Source organism: Apostichopus japonicus, chromosome 21, assembly GCF_037975245.1.
Source record: "Apostichopus japonicus isolate 1M-3 chromosome 21, ASM3797524v1, whole genome shotgun sequence".
Lineage (NCBI taxonomy): Eukaryota > Metazoa > Echinodermata > Holothuroidea > Aspidochirotida > Stichopodidae > Apostichopus > Apostichopus japonicus.
The window spans coordinates 10,734,312-10,757,570 of NC_092581.1; the positions used below are offsets into that span (position 1 = coordinate 10,734,312).

Sequence of the window (23,259 nt, forward strand, 5' to 3'; positions counted from 1 at the left end):
TAGTGTCCAAGTTTAATATAAATGTAACAGATAATTACCTATTATCTATACGTTCGGCTTGTAGCCTATATATGTTACCTATGAAGGGCTGCATTGAAAATATGCTAGAGGACATCCATACACTTACAGTTATATCCAAGTCTGTGTTCTATACCGTAATGTTTTACTTTCAAAATAAAGCACCGCATGGCAGAAATTGTGCCTGCTGTGTTTCTACCTTATTGATTACTAAAATTGTCTTCGATGAGAAGTTATCTAGACTCAGTGGAAATTTTGATCGAAAAAAATTTCGTTGTTTCAAACCTTGATCTTTTGATCCCTCTCCGTATACAACAGGTGTGTTTCTCATGCACTCATGAGCTCGTGATATTATTTACTACGTGTGTGTTTAGAGTATCCAGGGTTGCATAAAGACCGACTGGAACTGGTAAAGCACTCCCTATTCTTAAGGTTTACTGTTTGAGAAACTTTATCATACATACTGGGGGACTCATGGAGGTTGTGACTCGCAAAACTTCCCTACAGTTTACAGTTTGTTCCTAAGCTGATGCGATCTCATCATTCACGTAGATCATCTGGCTAGCTGTTATCAGTCAGTATAGATCGAAGTTCTCTCAGCACATTCGTCGTTAAATACATATTAGTCATAATCAAAAACATTGGTCGGTAGCTCTATATAGGAGTGACTATAGGCTAAGTGTCGTAATACAAACTATAGCCTATACATACAGATTTCCACGCGGAACGACAATGGCGCTGGATGATTTATTCATCCATATCGGAGAACTTGGAAGGTACCAATGGTATCTCTTTATTTTGGCGTCGCTGGGTACTGTAGTGTGTCCTGTGACACTGTTCTCACAGATATTCTACACAGTTCCTACCGAACACTGGTGTAGTGTGGACTCGTGGGGTTACGAAGATTGTGATATCTATGGCCTGGATCATTCGCAGTGCGAGGAAGCTCAGAGAAATCTTTCTATTCCTTGGTCAAAAGACACCGGTTACGATGAGTGTAATATGTACAACGTTACTGGGCTTGAATTTGACTCGGATGGTATCAACGATGAGCTCGATGTCATCGAATGTCAGAACGGCTGGAAGTTCGACCAAAGAGAATCTGGCCGCACGCTGACAGCTAAGGTAAGAGTCTAAAACTGATTCACGGTACTACGGTATGATATAAAGAAAAAATATATTAAAAAAATTAACCTTCTTTTTGAAAGCGGAATTATTAGCGGGAGATTTCAGTTAAGTTATAAGCTGCGCTACATTAATTGAACCTTCCGTAGGATCGCGGCCGTTCTTTCCTTTCACCCATTCTTCCCTTCTTTCGTCATTCTGTCCGTTCATCCGTCATTTCGTTAGTCCACATGAACACCCCACACCCATTTGTTCGGTGGTTCGAGTGAAGCTGAACAGCTCTGAATATTCTACAAAAGAGAGACAAATGGTGGGACCCAAATGACCTCATATTAATCAACGTATATAGCCAGTTTATGTGAGGGCATTTCACAGTGTTAATATCGTTGGAAATAAATGTGCATATGTTCATCAATAGTCTACAACTGAGTGGGCAACCTACGGCCCGCGAGCTACATGCGGCCCACCGGTGATTTTTTTGCGTCCCGTGAGATGTCTCAAGAAAAAGAAACAAAATCAATCGATTTTACATCGTCACAAAAAACGAGCTATAGCTGCTTAGAATTTATCGGCACTAATGACGCTGTCAGGTAGGCCTATTATCCCCATTCATTATCAACTGTACTGTATTGACATTATGTTTTTGTGAATACAGATTAAGTACACACACCTATATTGCTTGAAAGTCCTCGAATCTAAGGTTTGAAATCAACAGCAGGTCGTTGGTTAGGTACGACCCAGTCAATTTTTCACTCCTTATATCTGGCCAATTCATTCAAAAAGTTTGACCACCCCTGGTCTACAAGAAAACCTACATTTCTAACCATTTTGGTGACCAAGATACTAAATAATATGTTGGATATAATGGCATTCTCCTATACGCGCCATGGCATAAGCACATAAGTTCTTATCTTTTTTGTTAAAGTTAATCCATTGTTTTAATGATAACTCTATTAACGAACTTATTAGTTCATGGACAATGCAGTAAGAAATGAAACTCCAACGCTATTGATTTTTAAATTTGAAATTTTAATGCAATGTAATAGTATAGTGGATAAATGATACATATCTTTCATTGTGAAGATATAGACGTATATGTAATGTTATTGACTTGCCGTCAATCCAGTTACATATTGTTTGATGAACCTCATATGTTTCAAAGGTCACTTCTCAACAAACAAAAACAAAATGAATAACAACTGTTAGGAATGGAAACGTTAACTTAGCAGATAGTGGCATGAAGTTCACAATGTATATACATTGCTTTGTAATTAAATTCATCCTGTAATCAAATTAGATAACTTTAATGACAATCCGCTTAAATGACAATGTAAAGGTACCCTGTCTTGAGATACAAATTTCCTTCCGTCAATTTCCTTTCGTAATTAGCATAGTTATTCCGCAACTATAATCGTCCTACGAAAGCTCTTAATGTATTGTACTAAAATCATTTCAGTGAAATTACTTAAAGTGTAAACAGTACATATTGTTTATTTGTTTATTTACAGTTCAGCTTGGTTTGTGACAGAGAGGTATTAATTCATGTTGGACAATCTCTCTACTTTATTGGCTGTCTGATCGGGTGCCCTTTATTCGGCGCATTATCGGATAGGTGAGTTCTGCCGCCCTCTTTTAGCTGAGATAAACATTATCTTTCTTCATGATATGAATGGAACATAATGATATCGTAGTCTGCCGATAATGTAATCAAAAAACATATATACACAATGTCGCATACGTCTGAAGAAGTAAGGGTTAAACAGGTCTCAATGCAGTTACATTAGATAATGAAGTCTACCATTAAAGGGACTAAATAGCAGATTTGTACTTCGGGTACAACATCGTACGAGTACGATTACAATTCACTCTGGCATGATGTCGAGTACAACGCTCTCTGCGCGAAAGCGATAACTCACTTGTACACTACTATAATTGACTTGCATTTCAAAATATGAGTACGAGTACCAATCCGACTTGGGTGTGTGCGAGTACAAATCCACTTGGGCGAGAATGAGTACAAATCCACTTGGGTAAGCACGAGTACAAATCCACCTGGGTGAGTATGAGTAAGAATCCACACAGGTGAAAACGAGTATAAATCCACTTAGGTGAGAACGAGTACAAATCCACTTAGGCGAGTACGAATCCACTTGGGCGAGAACGAATACAAATCCACTCGAGTGAGTACGAGTACAAATCAACTTAGGCGAGTATGAGTAAGAATCCACACGGATGAAAGCGAGTACAAATCCACTTAGGCGAGTACAAGTACGAATCCACTTAGGCGAGTACGAGTACACATTTACTTAGGTGAGTTTGAGTACAAATCCATACGGGTGAGAACTAATACAAACCCACTTAGGTGAGTACGAGTACGAATCCACTTAGGTGAGTACAAGTACACATTTACTTAAGTGAGTATAAGTACAAATCCACATGGGTGAGAACTAATACAAACCCAATTAGGTGAGTACGAGTACACATTTACTTAGGTGAGTATGAGTACAAATCCATACGGGTGAGAACTAAAACAAATCCACTTAGATGAGTACGAGTATACATTCGAGTGGGTACGAGTAAAGATAACAATATGCTAGAGTACGAACATGTTGCACGCACACAGGGCATGCTGAAGTAGCCTCAAAGATTCAAAACTTTGCAACGGGTATTTCAATTTTGTTTGCAATTTGGAGTATTATCTGCGTGATGCTTGCCTGATATGTATAATTTTTAAGAAAACTATTCAATGCGTTTACAAACATATATGATGGCAGAACCAAAAAAGTATTCACTTCATTTTTATGAGCCTATATACCAAGAAGCGATGCCCTATTAATCTCGTTTGGTTATCACTTTAAAGCAGGGGTTCCCTAACTGTGGTGAATGAACCCCCCAGGGGGTGCGTGAGTCCATCCCATGGGGTTCGTGAGACGTTTCTGAAAGTCAAAACTAGGGTATACTTTTTGTTGAACTATAATCTGATATATCATATAATTTAGTAATGTACAAAAGTCGTTCCTATCGACAAACTCTACAATATTACACTATGAACTTGATCTTTTACGAAGCACTGTTAAACCTATTATAGTATAATAATGACTCAGATGGTGTCTCTAAAAGTTGGGGGTTCGTGGACAACTCTGACATCCACACGGGGTTCGTGGGGGAATAATGATAGGGAATCCCTGCTTTAAAGTATGAATTTAAACTTATAGACAGACAAGATGTATTGTCCATAACCACTAAACGCGACAGTATCTTTTTCATGTCTTGACGTACATTATTTACGAAAGCAGTAAAAGAAATCTGGCTTAGCTCTTAACAGTTTAAGTTTCCCTGATATACACTATAAAGGCTGTATCATCAAGACCATTCTTATGTAGCCGATATATGTGGCCTTTATTAGAAAGACAACGTAAAGCAACGGTATAGGTTGACCCCAGTATATTTTGTTTTATAGCATCTTATCTTATCTTTTATTTTATTTTTTATTCCCCTTACATTTGCAAAGGTCAATCAAATTTGTTCTGTGTGCAACTGTTACAATAAAAATATTTTCAGGCATTGACCCTTTACTTTTGAGTATAGACCGACAATCTTGTTGCTCAAAGCACTCGAGTTGCTAATATAAAGTGTTTCATTCGAACTATAAGAATCGAAGTTGCGGCCTTGAAGAAGACGTAATCAGGAAATTGGCCGTTAAGTAGTTACTCACCAATCCCGATCCCTGTAAGCAAATCGTGCATATATTTTGAGCCCCCTCCCCCCACCCAAAAAAAAGTAGAAATCTTCCGCGAGGGAATTGAACGTCTCTTGTGACAGTAAAAGAACAAGGTAGCTAAATCTAATATTGTGTTCATTGATATTTATATGATGGAAGACGTTAAAGCCTATACTCATCTTTAATACCTTAGTATATGCACCCTTCTTCTTATTCTTCTTCTTTTTCGTTGGGTACCCCCAAATTCCACTTTCCTCATCTCTGGGAACACTTGGTGGCGGATACTGTGGCATGAGGAATATATACAGGGAGGTGTCTCCTATCCATTTGAGAAACTAGCATGTGATTAGGGGGGGGGGGGTGATTTCGGAATGTTGTATTAGTTTGCAACTTTTTAAAGTATTTTTTTTTGTTTTGCTTTCAAATATCATTCAGTATTTTTTTTTTCTTCCGAGCAATTTGGTGACCCTTCATTTTTTTGGTCGATCCTAAGAAGAACCTTGATATACCATGCAGGACTTTTAGAAATATTTAACAGTGTGAAGGATTTCAAGAGACAAACAAACGTGCAGTTTAGAACGAATAAAAAAGTTTGCTTCTGATTGGATACTCGAGTGACCCGAGTGTAGAAAACAGATCTTCTGACGTCATCATAATTACGCCATGATGGGATTTATAATCTGTATAGTTACGAGATATGACTAAAAAATATTCGAAATTTTTAAACTTCATATACGGAATCTGGATTCACCCCCCCCCCCCCCCCCGCCTCGCCCTCCCCTTTCCCTCGACACGTCAGTTGACCTCGTTTGTGTAGAACATGCTCGAAAATATATATTCCTACCACCTGAACATCCCTTTAAAACAAAGAATGAAAGGCAGTAACATAATTCGCGTGTGACTGATAGAAGAGAATGAAACTTAATATACCAGGGGTCAACAGAGGGGGATATCAGACGACAGGAGTCTGTCCAATCAGGAACTAGTTCAAAGCCGATTTTCATGGAAGTCTTCGAAAACAGAAACACTTAAGTAAAAAATGATCATTACGTGGCGTTTGATTAGTGATATCGTCGTATCGGTTTGCGTGTGTGTATGTGTCTGGCACGTGGGTCAGTATTTAAGGAAACACATACCCCATATATCAGTATAGAAGTTTTGTGATAGATATATAGCCGCCAATGGACAACATCCTCAATAAATAGCTATAAGGCAAATCTAATTCCATTTTGGAGATTATCATGGATTTCATATTTCCTCACATTGATGGTTGAAGACCTGATCAAGCATAAACATTACATATTCAATCCGCGACGTATCCTTCGAATGATTATGCCTCTCTTTTAAAATTGTTTTGCAATGTTATTTAATATAATGGAGTCGTTAGGGTTGGTAAATGCTACATCTAGAAAAAATAATATATTGAAAGTCTTAACATAAATCTAATGGTGGCATTGTGTTCACTGTCTACATAGGTAACATGATCCTACCAGGGTGTTGTCATAGCAACTACCTGATTCTATATGCAAAGACAACTAAGAGAAAGATATAAGGTGTGCAGATCCTATAATGGCACTCTGACGTCACAGATTTACAAAGTGACAGTTCCGAGACACGACTTTTAAACGACGATATCCCCTATAACATATATCCCCTATAAAATATATCCCCTATAACGTATATCCCCTTTAACACATATCCCCTTTTAACGTATATCCCATGTAACGTATATCCCATGTAACATATATCCCCTATAACATATAACCCCTATAACATATATCCCCTGTAACATATATCCTCTCAACATAAAGATTTTTCATAACTGTTTGGGAGAGCTTTTCTTCAAAAAGAATTATTCAAAAACAGTCAAGATAGTGCGGTTTAGTGTGTGTCCTCTTTATACGGCAAGCTATGACGACCACACAGATATACTTCAATTTAAAATGTTACATAACTTAACATCGAATTCAAACTATGACGCTGACGATTTATAATTGACGAAGGGAATGTATAGTCACGAAATGATCTTAAAACATTGCTGTTGTTATTTTTTATTTAAGTATTTGAATACAAAATTTCTTCGATGATAAAACCCATAACATGTAAATTTATCAACTTTAATTTTGAAATAATGAAGCAAGGGTGATTATTTTCTTTCAGCATATATCAGCTAGATGTTATGTTTGATTTCAACTTTTGTGCACTCCGCCATGCTGCAGGCTAGTCTTCCCCGAAGCCCTATTATATATATGTATATATATATATATATATATATATATAACTGTTATAAAATATTAAAAAACATAGGTGTAATTGCAATAATAATTTTGAATGTTGGAACTAACATGTAACAAGATCATACAAAATAAATAGATAGCTGAAATGTGAATGAAATAAGATGAGCCCATCGTAAACCTCCTACGTAAGCACCAACACGTAAGATGAACATAAAATAATTAAATAGATGAATAACGGCATAAACGCAGGAAAAATGAGCCCATTCAAAAGCATAAACGTACAGAACAGGTAAGATGTTGCAAAGCTAAATATCAAAAATTTTAGAATTTAAACGTAATAAGATCTTTAGAAAATTTGCATAACATATAATTATATTTTATTTTTTCGGTCTTTGCCCCCTGGCAAGGAGTGCCCTCATGATGTCGCAGAGCTTAGAGCATAATCGTGGACATTACTTGAGGGGGATAAACATGTCATTCATATAATTGGGTGTTAATCTGTTAAGAGATTAATATACCATAATATACCATACTTAATCGTTTATATTTTACATGTACATAAAGAATTGCGAACCGAGAACCTTCAGTAGGTCACATGATCTTGCGTCATAAGTAGCGCTTAAACTAATTCTGGAAACACTTATTTGGAGCTTAATTTTCCTATTAATATTTCCCTGATTGCATGATCCCCACATAAGATTGCAGTAATCGAGGAGGTACGGTATAATGTATCTATGATGATATAATACACAAGTTGGTACATCAATATATAGCTTAATTCTTCGACGGCCAACCTGGTGCTGACTTTCTTACACACATAATCTATTTGGTCTTGAAGATCTTACGCACATAAGCTATTTGGTCTTGCCAGGATATGGGTTCATATCTAACCTGGTGCTGACCGTTTTACACACATAATCTATTTTGTCTTGCCAGGATAGGTTCATATCTATCCTGGTGCTAACAGCCTTACACACATAATCTATTTGGTCTTGCCAGGATATAGGTTCATATCTATCCTGGTGCTGACAGTCTTACACACATAATCTATTTGGTCTTGCCAGGATATAGGTTCATATCTATCCTGATGCTAACAGCCTTACACACATAATCTATTTGGTCTTGTCAGGATAGGTTCATATCTATCCTGGTGATGACGATCTTACACACATAATCTATTTGGTCTTGCCGGGATATAGGTTCATATCTATCCTGGTGCTAACAGCCTTACACACATAATATATTTAGTCTTGCCAGGATATAGGTTCATATCTATCCTGGTGCTGACAGTCTTACACACATAATCTATTTGGTCTTGCCAGGATCAGTTCATATCTATCCTATTGCTGACAGTCTTACACACATAATCTATTTGGTCTTGCCAGGATAGGTTCATATCTAACCTGGTGCTGACAGTCTTACACACATAATATATTTGTTCTTGCCAGGATAGGTTCATATCTATCCTGGTGCTGACAGTCTTACACACATAATATATTTGGTCTTGCCAGGATAGATTCATATCTATCCTGGTGCTAACAGCCTTACACACATAATCTATTTGGTCTTGCCAGGATATAGGTTTATATATATCCCCACACCTACGAGCTTATCACATTTTAAATTTGCTACTTGATTTACATCCATATATGTACACTAACAATGTCAGTATCTGTTAGTGTAAGTTATACCTTCTCTGGAACAGACTAAGATGCGTTTAGTTTTGTCTGTATATTTACTACAGCCATCTTGTTATCACTACACCATCTATACATAGATTCATTTCATTTATGTGGTAAGTCCCCCGTTATGGTTTCCACTTAACATGGAAAGTTGTATCGTCTGAATACAGATCAGTGTTACAGTGTGATAGAAACAAGTCAAAGTCGTAACTATACAGTAAAAACAGTAATGAACCAACAATAGAGACCTTTTTAAGAAAGGTTACCCAGGAATTAAGAACCTGGGCAAGAAAACCAAACTACCGAACGACTGATCCGCTCTCAGCCCCAGTCCCCTATAGCATCTCGGAGACTGTGACTGAGTGATCATCGTCGGGTGTGTATATACCCATTCCCCTCAAAAGGGAACAGATACTACACATGATCTTAACCAACAATAGTGACCTGTGGCACACCGCTTTGCATGGTAATGCAGGTTGAATGAAACCCCGTTAACAAGGATTTCTTTGACTTCTATCACACATGTAGGTACGACTTTAACAATTCAATTGAATCTTTGGAGCATTGATATATACTTAGTTCTTTTGAACAATATAGCTTAGTTGACTAAATCAAAAGATACATTGGCTTGATTAATACTAGTCTGGCCGAACAAATATTGAAGATTAGTTCATATTCATTTGGTAAGTTCAACTGTTGAGTAAGTGAAAAACATTCTAGAGCGGTATCATAACCTATAATCCTGAGTTGTGTTAATCTCAGTATAGATTAATAGGTAGAACTCTTCTACAACCAGTGGCGGAGCTAGGGGTATTGGTCAGGGGGGGGGGGGGGCAAGAATGGTCTGTAGGGGCGCTTTCGACACTATCTAAGCGGAGCGCCACCACAGGTTGGCGCGGAGCGTACAGAAAAGTTTTGAGTAAAGATACTCCCTAGATCGCCGGAAATTACCCTTTCCTGGCCTAGCTAATTTGCAGATAAACAGTGAATAAATAAAATAGGTGTCGTCGCCATTTTGTCAGAAAATTACACCAACAGAATATGACAAATGTCAATAGGTATATGAGAGCGCAATAAAAAGTCAATAATCGTGAACAAGTAAAAAGTAGTAAAAAGCTGAAATGGGCGCCAGCAGTCCATTTGAGTCGGTCAGGGGGCATCCGCCCCCCCCCCCCCGTGACTGTATGGACGCTCCGCCACTGTCTACAACCACAAAAGAAGCATATTTTAATAATCTGATGCGATTCTTCTTTGAAATATTTCATCAACTTCGAAAAAAATCAACACAGCCTGGGAGAGTACATTTTTCGTCTACAAACAGTTGAACCACCCACGCTGGATTCCCATGGTAACAATTGTTATTATGACGCCGTCCGTCAATTTGTAGGTTTCAAGAGAAAAAAATAAATAATATTTTTGTTCAAACAAGTTACATTGCATGGAGGTTTAGATGGTTTCTGAAACCTCACGGCAAGTCAAGGTAGAGAGATATCAATAGCTTAACCTATCGCAACATGACTACGACCGTCGGCATCTTGGAACGAGAGAAACCAATTCTCTACTTGCTGTGAATTATCAGCGTGCTATCGTCATTGTTTCTTAGGTTACAACAATCATGCTGCATGATAACTTGTACACAATGATACGACATTTGACGTTCTTCAAAGTGAATAGGTTTTTTTTTTAAAGTAATCTCACTCAAGATACAGTTTTATGCACGCAACAGCAAAGCAATTGATCCGCTCTCATCCGCTGTCCCCTTATACACCGGTAACGCTACATAACCCGTATGATTATGACGCTGTTACGTCACGTGAGGTATCACGAGACACTTCGAAAGATAATCGATATTATACAACATCTAATTATATTCCGGCCATTTGATTGGTCAATTGCTCGTCAATTGCATGCAAAATCCGCTCTATTCCACTCTATGAAATACAACCATGGGTTATACTTTTTTGATAGCACTTTTTTCAATGGTAAGAGAGCAGAGAAACATGTCTGTTCAAAACAATCTGTTGCATGAGTGCATTTTACATCCAATTATATCCAGGTGTAGGTGTTGTATAAAACAAATAAATGAATGGTTTCCATTCGTGCAATAGTGCAAATATTTCATTCGTTGAATGGAACATTCCATCTTTCAACGAATGAAATATTTGCACTATTGCACGAATGGAAACCATTCATTATGTGTATACTATACAAGTGAGATATATGATGTGTACAGTGAATCTGCGCAGAAAATAAGAGTAGATGCTACACATGACATTAGTCAAAAGCAAGCTAACGAGCTCTACATAGTGGAAGACATACAATGCGTGGACGCACATACACAAACGCGCGCGCACATCCACGCTCAGGCACGCACCCACACTTGATATTTCCTTTTGCCCTCTTTGTCCCATATATCAGGTAGTAAATACCCAGACAAGTACATAAACACACGCACGCACCCACACGGTGTGTCATTTAGCTCACTACGACCAGATGTAAAGTTTTAAGTTTATTTACAAAAGTAGTAAAAGAAGGTAAATATACTTTTGGTTTTTATATTCTTTACACAGGATTGGACGAGTTTATGCTTGGGGATTCTGTATCACCCAGTCACTTGTATTTGCTATTACAATGCTTTTTGCTAATAACTTTTGGACGTACACTGTGATGAGGATGCTGATGGCGATGTCTAACTACGCATTGTGGATTATTCCATTTGTCTATAGTAAGTAAAATGTTTCATACTACAGCCCTCTGGAATAAATATACATGAATCTAAATGTGCAGTTGCTAAGTAAATTCCGTGAGGAGGTGAATATTATACATTTTAGCCTACGCTAAGATTGGTATTTTCCCACTACTCCCCCCCCCCCCCCAAAAAATGGTTTGAATTGTAACAATCATTACACGGTCCATGCATTGAATGAGAGTAATTTTGGGAAAAACAATTGTGAGTTTTAAGTAAATTTATTCGTTTACTATAGGTAAATTTAACATTGTCCTCAACTATATTAAGACATTTACGTCATTGCTGAGGAAAAGGGTTGCGGGATATGGTCTAGGTCAAGGTTCCATAACTTTATCCCACCACGAACCCCCTGTGAATGTCAGAGTTGTCCACGAACCCCCAACTTTTCGAGACACCATCTGAGTGATTATTAAACTATAGTACGCATAACAGTGCTTCGTAAAAGATCAAGTTCAAGTTCAGCTCTTTATCTTCACGACGTTCCGTCATGCGTACAACAACTTCACCAAAGTCATGCGGCCTGCGTCTGTTTCATAATGCAGTTATTTATCAAATGCACGGTACGGTACAGCTATGGCAACATATGCGTATGGAACGCGAAAAGAGTTTGTCTGTATGTACGACTTTTGTACGTTACTAAATTATACAAAAACAAAAAGTACTCTAGTTTTGACTTTCAGAGAAACGTCTCACGAACCCCCTGGGATGGACCCACGCACCCCCTGGGGGTTCATGCACCCCAGTTAGGAACCACTAGTCTAGGTTAACTATGTAACCAGACTCTCTGCAGAACACATAATGATCTGAAACTAACAAAAGGGCATGTGAGAACATAACATACCAGATGTATGTTGCACGCTACTACACGACTTTTTCAACTCGTTTCACACCCCAGTCAACCAGTTCTAATTTCGTTTCATTTTTTCTTTCCTAAACGTCATCAGTATTGCCTCTAAATATGATACAAAGTCAGAAAATGATATAATATGCTCTAACAAAGCTTTTGACTGCAATCCTACTTCCTCGAGTCTATATTCCTTTCATTATTCCTAATTAAAACTACTTCAACTCAATTGATTTAGGAACTAACCTACACGGTGTTTAAGTGCTTTGAAAAACTTTAGCACATGATGATGCTTAACATTGGTGGTCATTACCAATAATCTTTCAAAGTGGATTTCTGTAAATAAAGGGAATAAACAGCAGCGAATGTGGAAAATTGTTAACCTTAATTATAACTTAATTTGTTTTTTCCCCCTCTTATTCTTGTATCCTTTATTCAAACAGTTACCGAAATTGTAGGCTACAGTAAGCGGATGTTCGTTGGTTTGCTTGTAGAGTTTTTCTGGGCAGGAGCATACCTTACGATTACACTTCTATCGTGGATCTTAAAAGATTGGATGTATGTTCAAATTGCAGTGATAGGAATTCATATTATTTCATATCCAATACTATTGTAAGTATACATTTATATATATTAATATTTGTATACTCTCTTTGATCGCTATTTTATTTGTACTACACTGGAGGAACCATGAGGCCATGGGATACAGGAAGCTTCCAAAAGTGGGAGTGGGGGGGGGCACAACATCAGAGGGGCACTTTCTCATTCCACAACCACCACTCGTTATGTTAAAGCCTATACACTCCGGCCATATCACTTAATTATATGTTGTGTTAGTGTGGTGCATTTGACTCTATTTAAAATTAACAAAGATATCCAAAAGACAGTTCTTTATCAAAGGGGCACATTTATTTGCAAGTAGAGCATATTTGCCCCCCCCCCCCGGCCCCTACCCCCTTGAATATTATGAGGCCCGCATGCTATCCATTTTGTAGACCACTGCTAGGTCCCTATATAGGTTGTAGCATACCAGCAAGATATGGGAAATTAAACGTTACCTATATACTATTAAATGCAGAGCTATCCAGTGGGGGTGGGGATAGGGGTGGAGATAATGATCTCCAGGGTTAAGGGCCCCACGATCCTTCCGTAAACACTTCCGGACGAGATACACCAACATTTTCGAGCTGTGCCTACCAAACTTATTGAGGGTGTGGCACTGGAGTCGTTTAAACCGACTCTCCTGGTGGGGGGAATAAGGGGAGTGTTGAATTAAATGAGATTTTTATTTGATCAATAACAGCTGATATTAGGCGCAAAATAATTTCCGTCATAATAAAGAGTTGACCTGTGATCTGACTTCATAGTCTCGTACCGGAATCCCCGAGATGGCTGTTGGCAAGAGGCAATTTCAAGAAAGCGGAAGAAATTCTTACAGTAATAGCGAGAAGAAACGGCAAGGAAATGCCGCCTAACTACAAGAGCGAACTCATGGATGAAGCAAAACTGGTAGGTTTGTATGATACTATGGAACGCTTTAAATATGATATTATAATGGTGGTGGTGGTAAATATATATATATATATATATATATATATATATATATATATATATATATATATATATATATATATATATATATATATAGTTCATTAATACAATAGTTCTACGTTATTTCAATATTTAAAAAAAATTATAAATACCTATACCATTTTAGTGTTAATGCCTTGTGTATAATTATTTATTTTGAATGGGTTTAGCCTAGATCACTTAGTAACATAATATGTTATAATTAATACCACTACCCCATTCCTCAACCCCCAATAAAATGTTTAATATCTACTCTCATATAGTGTGTTTGCTGGGAGAGAGTACTTAACACCGGTGAATTGCGCAACGATTTTATGGTGGAGGGCGTGGTGGGGTGCAATGATGACAAATTCTAACCCCCCCCCCCCCCCCGCGCGAAATGATTTAGGTATTGGTATGAACCTTTTAAGGATGGTGTGAACCTGCAATCATTGAACACAAAAGACATCGACTGTTGGATTTGGTGTGAGTGAGGGGGGGGGGGGTAGGGGAAGAGGGCATGAATGTCAATACTTTATAAAAACATTTCTGGATACTTTCAAATTTTCACTCTTTGTGAAATCAAGAGTAGCCTAATAAGTTGTTGATTTTTATATGTGCTGTATACCTATGAGAGTATTTTTCCCCGTGCAAACTTAAAGGGTTAGACTAGGTAAAGATTAAACAACTTAAGACTACAGGATCTATAAATTCCACAATAACAAGTAACAATGGAAACTTTTTAAATTTACTATACAGTTGTTGAGAAACTACAATGGGAGAAACTACAGTATTCTTCTCGACACTCCCTACTGGCAGACAATATTACCATAAAGAAAATCTTATGGTATAGAACATATAATATATATATATATATATATATATATATATATATATATATATGTATATATGATATATAACATCCATGTGCGGTACAACCTTAGCAGTCGAAAATTATATTCAACATTGTTTCAAAGGTTGCAAACTATAGCACTCTTTGCCAAAGATTTCTCCCTCTTGGGACCCCCTACCCTTGACGACCAACCATCTTGGCCTCCCAGTACAAAAAATAGGTGCCTCTTTTGTCGACTAAACTATACATACATGTCTGTCTGTCATAGAGGTCATATCCATATGGTGCGTTATGATATAATGGTATACGATGATTTTTCTTTTAAATTCAATTATCGAGTTTTTCATTTATATTTTGATAGCGAGAACAAGAACTCCAATCCAAGGTAAAACCAATTGACCTTTACCGTAATCGGACCATGCTTCTTTGGACGTGTATATTATTAGTCGTATGGTATGTTGAACTCGCTGTTATATTGTTATATAGTAATGTTTCTATTTGCATCTTATACATAAATAGCGGCGTTTGCAAAGGGGGAGGGGCGGTGGGCAGGGGCGAAGTCAATCCCTCCCCCCTCCACCGTCATTTTGAATATTTATTAGCACTATACCTTTCGGTTACATATACCTAATTATCTATGCATCAGACTGTACCATTTGACGTCTAATGTTTTGTTTCTCTGAGAGGACCCCCAACCCCCCTCCCCCACCTTATTCGAGGGTTCCTCTTCAGCGACCCAAGGGTCATAACCCCTTCTTTGTAAAATTATTGTTCCCCCATATCCTTCCAGATAGGTTCATAGTTCTACCAAACAGTCGGGTGGATTTTCAAACGATTCCTCCCCATGCACCCCCATAAACCTTTGAAACTGGACCGAACTGACCCAAACGATATCAAAGTTGCAGGATACTTTTTTTTTTTTAAACTGTCACCTTTGTCATAAGGTTTTGTTAGAAACACCATATTTTGCGTTGCTTTTCCGCATGGCTTGTAGCTGAAAACTGTTTGGCACTTTCATAACATAGATCGCTTCTTACACTTATAACCATATAAACGTAAATTACAAGTTATGTCACTTTATTAAAGGCTTAAGAGGGATGGAGGGGGGGGGGGGGTGGTGAATGTACTCAAGTTTTAGAACTAAGTGTCAGTGCATGGGTTAGTACGTATTCGTGGTTAACATCTAAAATGTCATTAACCTCGAAAATATAGATATATAAAGTCTTCCATTAACATCGAAGATAGCGATAAGTCTGTAGTAGTTAGATAGATAACGATATGAGAAAACACAATTATGTTGATCAGTACAATACAATGCCGAATCATAAATGGGTTTGATGTCTTAAAAGTGATCTACAAAGATTTAATCGATGAACTCATGAACGATGATATCGAGCTAATTATGTTTATATTGGAGACTGCTTAAACTTATGTCGGTGTTTGTACGGAAGCTTTAAAGTGCCATCAAACATAAGCAAAACTTTGCCCCATAAGTTGACATTTTTCAGTAAATTGTTTAGATAACAATATAATATCTTATAAAAAATCAGAAACATTTCGGATTGCACAGTTGCTTTAAAATGAGCAATTGATCAATTTTCTCCAAAATGTTTAAGTGACAACTTATATATACAACTATATATACCCACACCACAAATCTATGTTTAAATGTGATATTTAGGTGAAGTTGACAAAGCTAATGAATTTTTCCCCTTCTTTCTTTTAATTCTTTATAAACAGGTTCGGTCACGGTATGACCTACTTTGGGTTAACTTTTATGTCTGGAGAACTCGGCTTTCCATTTTATCCATCGTTTTTTATCCAAGCGGCTGTCGAGGTTCCTGCCTACGTCTTTTGCATTATTCTCCTCTCTTACGTTGGACGACGTAACCCTACGTCATTCTTTACGACTATGGCAGGAGTAGCTTGTCTGGTGTCCGTAGTTATGCGTAAGTATCAGTCCCCCAACCACCGCCCCCTCCTCCCTCCTCCCCCCCCACAACAAAATGTTATACCTACGTAGGCGAGGTGCCAGAGAAGAAACGAAGAGAAGAGGAAGTAAGGAGGGGAAGTTATTTGGAGGAGGGGTGGGGAGAAATGTTTTAAGGGGGGGGCCGAAAATGTAATCTATAAATCAGAAGGCAGATTTAAATTCTAATCGAATTCGAAGGCACGTAAAATCACCGAGCATGCTAACTCGAAACAAGACGAATATGAAGGACAGCAATAACAGTTCTGAAATACTTGCAAAGGAAGTTAAACATCTTAATCTAAATTCGCAAATTCGCAAAATCAAGATTTGCAATCACTGTAAAGTGAGCAAACGACTTAATCTCATATTGTTCCACAATTTGACAGAATTCACTCTGTTAAAGCGTCCCTAATAATCAATCTATACCGAAGAGTGAATTCGGTTTCTCCCGTGATTTTTTGCAAGATCTTATTTAGAGTTTAACACTGTCTCAAAAAAAAACGCCTACAATTAGTTTGAAAGATTTCAGTAATTTTAAAGTAATTACAGGAAATATTAAGAAATTGGTGGTAAATTATTCCTATAATTGTAGTTACTTATACGGAAAAGCGTTATCCTAGATGTAAAATCACAAAGGAAAATCCTCACCACCCCCCCGCCGCCCCTACCCTTTAAAAATAAATTAATATTCAAACCGATATTTTCCCTGTACCCCCAACCACAACCCCCCCCCCCAAAGAAAAAGAAGCTCGTTAAGACACTGTTCCCTACCTTTAAAACCCATCAAGCCCCAAGCCACAACAGCTAACACTTATCACCTCACATATCTAAAAAGTTATCCTCCTCGGGTGGATTGATATCGACTTTCTCTTTTAACCGTACATATCCTTTTCAACTTAATTTGCAGCTCCTGGCGTTTGGAGGGCCCTGATGATATTTGCAGCCAAATTTGCCATAAGCGTCAGTTTTGTGATATTGTTCGTGTACACCGCAGAAATATTCCCGACTGCAGTAAGGTCAGTGATTTTTACTGTAGCTTAATTTGTGTCCCCAAATATCAAAACTCAAATATGGACTTTTTATCTGTTTTCTTTCTTTATTATATGTCCCTATTCAGCCACCGTAGATTCTGACAGTACACGTATACTCTTGGCTCTTGCCTATACTCTGTTTTATGTTTAACAGTGTTACTAGAATTGAACAAGATGATGATATCAAGTTTATATGTAATGCTGGTTAGATATGAATACTCCTGATCGAGTCGTGCAGGACACGGCTCCTGCAGATTAACTAGATAAAAAAAATAATAATAATCATAACAGACAATTAGAATTTTGGTAAATCGATACTTGGTGAGGAAGACAAGCAACACACACATTTTGGAAGCATACTGGTAACTACTACTTATTATTATTAATATTAATATTAATATTGGGAGGTTGCTCCAGACCTGGCAAACCCACCCTGCCGGGATGGACCATTACGGCTATGAAAAAACAAAACAGAAAAATAATTCCAGGTGGCTGGGCTGTTCCCCAGAAGAGGAATATTCTTCTGCAGGGGTTTGACTCACAATCCCCCTAGCCACTGGGTTCCTAAACAAGCCCCCTCCTCCCCCACCCCCCTCCTTCCCTCTGCCAGGACTGAAGCCTCCTCCCAGTTTAAAAATATGTATCTAGGGAACATCTTAAATTATTTTTGGCGTAGGTTTTATGAGCTAAGTTATATGTGCAACCCATTGATACCTTATATTTTCTTGCTTTTTTGTTCTTTAGAGGGTTTGGTCTGAGTTTCTCGGCAATTATATCTCTGATAGGAGAAACAATATCACCGTTGGTGTTAGTCCTGTCACATTGGTGGCCACCCTTCCCAATGGTCTTCTGTGGACTACTAACAATCGTAGGAGGAGGATTAGTGATGCTGTTACCTGAAACAAGAGGGACTATGTTACCTGAGACAATCGAAGAGGCTGTCGCACTTGGCAGGTAAGACGGGTGGGATCTTTATACTTTTTTGAAATTTTTGAAAAGCGGTAAAAACAAAAGGCTGACAGAAATATGTTCGAATGACAAAATTTTCCACGATACAACAAAGGAATACCAAGAAGCCCTCAATAACAGTGGTTACAAACACAAACTCGAATTAAATAAACATCGACAAAAAAGACAAAAAAAAAAACCCCGCTGCAGCAACATAATTTGGTACAACCCCCTGTTAGTAAACATCTAGTAACCAATATCGGCAAACTCTTTTTTTTTACATTTTAGATGAAGAATTCCCAACAAATAACAAACTACACAAGATTTTTAACAGAAACACAGTGAAACTTAGTTACAGCTGCATGCCAATCATCAAAAACATAATCAACGCTCACAACAAATCTACCATCAGCAACCAGAACAGACCACCAACCAAACAATGCAATAGTAGAATAAAAGAACAATGCCCCTAAATGCAGGGAGGAGGGAGTTGTGTACCAGACGAGCTGAGTATCACAACACAAGACAGCGGTGATACACAAACGTACGTTGGACCATGGAGCTATAATCTGTTTATAGCTCTATGGTTGGACTTTGTGCAACTGAATTTAAGACACGGTACAACAACCATGAAAGCTCATTCATACACCAACACAAAAGAAACGAAACTAATCTTAACAAACATATCTGGTCACTCAAGGACAGAAAAATTAACTTTGATATTAAACGGAAAATATTGAAACATGCCAAACCAAACAGAAACTACACAAAACGTTGCAATAATATAATATTTTATTATCTATAGACCCCTCTATTCAACGCTAAACAAACGCTCTGAATTTATGTCAAATTGCAGGCATTCAAGAAAATACTTGCTGCATACTAAACGCACAAACACTAAACTCAAATGACACATTTTAACATGGCAGTCGCATATACTAGCACCTGACGAGTGAGGAATCACAAAACAAGCGTGTCGTGCCCTAGTCAAACAATGGGTCGTTATTTAGATTGTATTATATATATATATATATATATATATATATATATATATATATATATATATATATATATATGACAGATATATGTCCGTACCACTAGTGATTCTACCACAGTGATTCTACTGGTGTGTGAATGCGTGTAAACTGGCTTTGTATAACAGTCAATGCTTTCTTATTTACGGCTTGGGTTGTAATTGTAGTTGTAATTAAATTGTCAGATTCAAGGCACCAGGGGTGCACTCTGTAAAATCATAATGCTTGGGAAATACGCCCTAAATAAGTGCGTCACAAAAAGTGCGACTTATATCAAATAATTGCGTCATTTGGTATTAAAAAAAGCTATTGCGCTTTCTTTGCAGATCAAAACAAAGGATACCTTCTGAAGATTACGAGGAAGTGAAAGTGTGAAACCACAGATGAGAGATCTACTTCAATCGCCAAGTCGAGATCATATTTGTAGGCTATTACTAAGCAGAATTTGATGGCCACGTTCGCAACATTCCTATGCATATTACAACTCTACTGAATGTAAGCAGCCATTTTGGGACAAGTATCTAATGCTAGTATACCACTCCACACTGTCCTCCCACATCATGCTTCAAAGCACTCATGCTGACAGTATGAACAGTTCCTAACATTTATCTGATAGAAACAAGATGTTCATACTGCTTATACTGTCAGTACGAGTGCTTTGAAAGCAGGACATGAACGTACAGTACAGAGAGAATAATCCCAACTGAGTGAAGAAAGGGACAAACCAAAGGAAGTAAGAAAGATTGAAGATACTTTACACTTACAGGAACGTTATTTGAACTTTGACCTTTGATGAATACGAAGGCTTCAACTAAGGAAGGCATTCGGTATCTTGCGAGTCGTAGACTTTATAGGCAGCCTCCATATGCATAGTCAAAGTTGTATTTCTACCCCCCCCCCCCTTTTAATATTTTGAGAAAGAACCTTTAAATCAATCGGGGGTCATCAATAAAAGTGGTTGGACCAAGTCTTAGAGGTAGCATACACAGCATGCAAATGCTATTAGTTCAGTTCCTCAGATGCAGCACAAAATCTTATAAGAGAGTAATTTTTTACAGCGGCCTCAATTAAACATGGTTAAAATGGATTATCGTGATTTTTTACATAAGGGGGAAATGTGACCTCTGTTGTTCATATAAAGTTGTAAAATCATATGTTGTTTGAGTTATAATAGGAATTTATAAAACAATCCTTGGGTAAACGTTAACAGTTAGGTATGCGGCCGATTGATGTCATCATAAAGGTTACATCTTCAATGTATAACGAGTTACATCTCACACGTGTGGACATTTATATTTCAGTGAATGTGAATATTTAGTGTAACCATGATAAAAATGAGGTGTCCTTTACCAAAGCGCAACCAGTTGCAAATGTTAAAACATTTTAATTTTTTGTTTTAAATTTGTATCTGTTTTCGTTTTATATTGTAGGTAAGTAAGTAAGTCTGACGTAGATCCTGCTAGGATCGAAATATCAGGCACTCCATAACTTTTATACATTTGACTAACTCGGAAGTATTGTTTACAGTATAGATAAGCAGTTCCTGAACAGTTTTTTTTCTTCTTCATAAATATCAGTTATATAGACCTATTTGAAATGAGGTGACCAATCCAAGTGGTTCAAGAAGAAATTAAAGATACCATTTATTGATGCAATTTTTTTACACGGGCTAAAATATTATAAACCATACATATATGTCATAGCATTCTTTAGTAGGGATTGCAATTTTGTTGTTGTCTTGTTCATATTAGTTTTAACACACAAATATCTACATAGTAACGTCACAGAGATCGGCACGCATCGAAGGTAAAATATTGATGTTATATGAAGTTTTGAGAAAAGAAAATGATACTTACATTTGTAAATATGTGATTGTTTTTTTTTTAAAGATAGTATTGCCTAATATTAGTGGTTAAATGAAATTTTGAAATAATACGATGCAAAAATACAAATGCCTTCGTCATCATTTTGGATGTGATTAATGCTAATAAGCTAAGATCTAGCGGATAATCCTTCATTTGCATGGGTGAAACATTTTGAGCATGTCGCATATAGCGTGGTCTGATGTCTGGGCCACGAAATCTTAAGAATGGAATCGAATTCTTCAATTACTCGCTCAGTAACTTTAATTCAGTGAAAAAATGGAAATGGAATGAATGGATAACTCAGTTAGGTTATTTGCAATCTTGATTCGAATTCGACTAAGAAAAGGCTTGGTCAAAATGCCGACCAAAACAGGGACGGATTCAGTATTTTATTAAAGAGGCTGTCCCTGGGTCCGATGAAAACGACTCCGCGCGTGCATGGGCGTATAGTGTAGGAGCCTCCTCTACCGTAAAATAAACAATTGTACTAACAACTACTTTTTAAGTTTTCTGTGCGTTTGAAAAGTAGGCGACCACCCCCAACCCCCCCCCCCCCTCAACACACACACACGTCTATCCTTGATACGGGGCTGCCAAATGAAAGGAGATAAAAGTCTGCCACACGAGGAAAGATACCTGTCGCAAGCATGCAGACACGTATTATGTTCGTGCTTGTATCATTTGATGTTTTGTTTGTATTTTAGGTATTTCAGGAACTCGCAAGAAGCCATCATCGGCTTATCAAAGCCCGCAAGCTGGCCGAAGTCAGTCTCTTAGATTCATATTTAACGTCCATGATTATGAATTGTCAATTGTCAACAACTCTGTAACTGGACGTCAACATTAATCTTGGATTGACTCGAACTCGGGACCTTGTGATTGAAAGGCACCGGCGTTAACCACTGAGCTAACACTCATGTTACCAATGACAGGTTACCAGTGTTACAAGTTACAATTTACCAGTGAGAAGTTACCAGTGACGACTTGGATACGGAAAGACTTGCCACACGAGTGTATATACTCAACAGCATGAGTACGGGCACAGGTAGAACTCCCCTCAGTATGAATGCACGAATACAAACAGGACTGAATAACGTTATATGCGCTAGTATCATATGAAAGATATTCGAGCACAAAATTGCCAGAGTAAATTACGAGTCCAGTTACTTATATATGCTATAATACGAGTACCAGAAAAGGACTCACTACAAGTCTTCATATGCATATTCAACAGATTTCAAACTACCATTGAGAAATTATAAGTGATTGGCATGCTTCATCTGAACAATATATGCATATGCATGTATAGGAGAGGAAGACATCATAGATCGAAAACTATGGCCTCCTTCTATAGCATTTAAATGATAAATAATCAATTTTAAATATTGTCAATATAGTAATAATAATAATAATAATAATGTATGGAAAGGTTTCGTAACCATGGAAGTCTATTCTGGAGTGTGAAATTTATTGTTGGATTGTTGGAAACTTCTGCATCTTTACATCAAACACACAATTTTTAGACCACGTCTAACATATTAAAAGCAGAAGGAAAAATCACATAGATAACATAAGGTATTTGTAAAGCCAAACATTCGATATATGCGGAAA

At 37.5% G+C, this 23,259-nt stretch overlaps 1 protein-coding gene across 1 annotated transcript; it reads left to right on the plus strand.

Annotated features, from left to right (window-relative positions):
• Positions 1 to 390: 390 nt before the first annotated feature.
• LOC139963189 (carcinine transporter-like) lies at positions 391 to 21,735 on the plus strand. The gene is made up of 10 exons (XM_071963758.1): positions 391 to 1,143; positions 2,652 to 2,755; positions 11,354 to 11,508; positions 12,820 to 12,988; positions 13,744 to 13,885; positions 15,160 to 15,251; positions 16,539 to 16,747; positions 17,678 to 17,786; positions 18,546 to 18,755; positions 20,110 to 21,735. The coding sequence occupies exons 1-10, from the start codon at positions 751 to 753 to the stop codon at positions 20,156 to 20,158; spliced, it is 1,632 nt and encodes a 543-aa protein (XP_071819859.1). The 5' UTR covers positions 391 to 750; the 3' UTR covers positions 20,159 to 21,735.
• The last annotated feature ends 1,524 nt before the right edge of the window (positions 21,736 to 23,259 follow it).

Excerpts from the sequence above, each read along its gene's own strand:
- LOC139963189 (XM_071963758.1), top strand. The coding sequence starts at position 751 with ATGGCGCTGGATGATTTATTCATCCATATCGGAGAACTTGGAAGGTAC. Across the intron at positions 16,748-17,677 it reads TCTGGTGTCCGTAGTTATGC|CTCCTGGCGTTTGGAGGGCC; the intron begins GTAAGTATCAGT and ends CTTAATTTGCAG. Across the intron at positions 18,756-20,109 it reads GAGGCTGTCGCACTTGGCAG|ATCAAAACAAAGGATACCTT; the intron begins GTAAGACGGGTG and ends CTTTCTTTGCAG.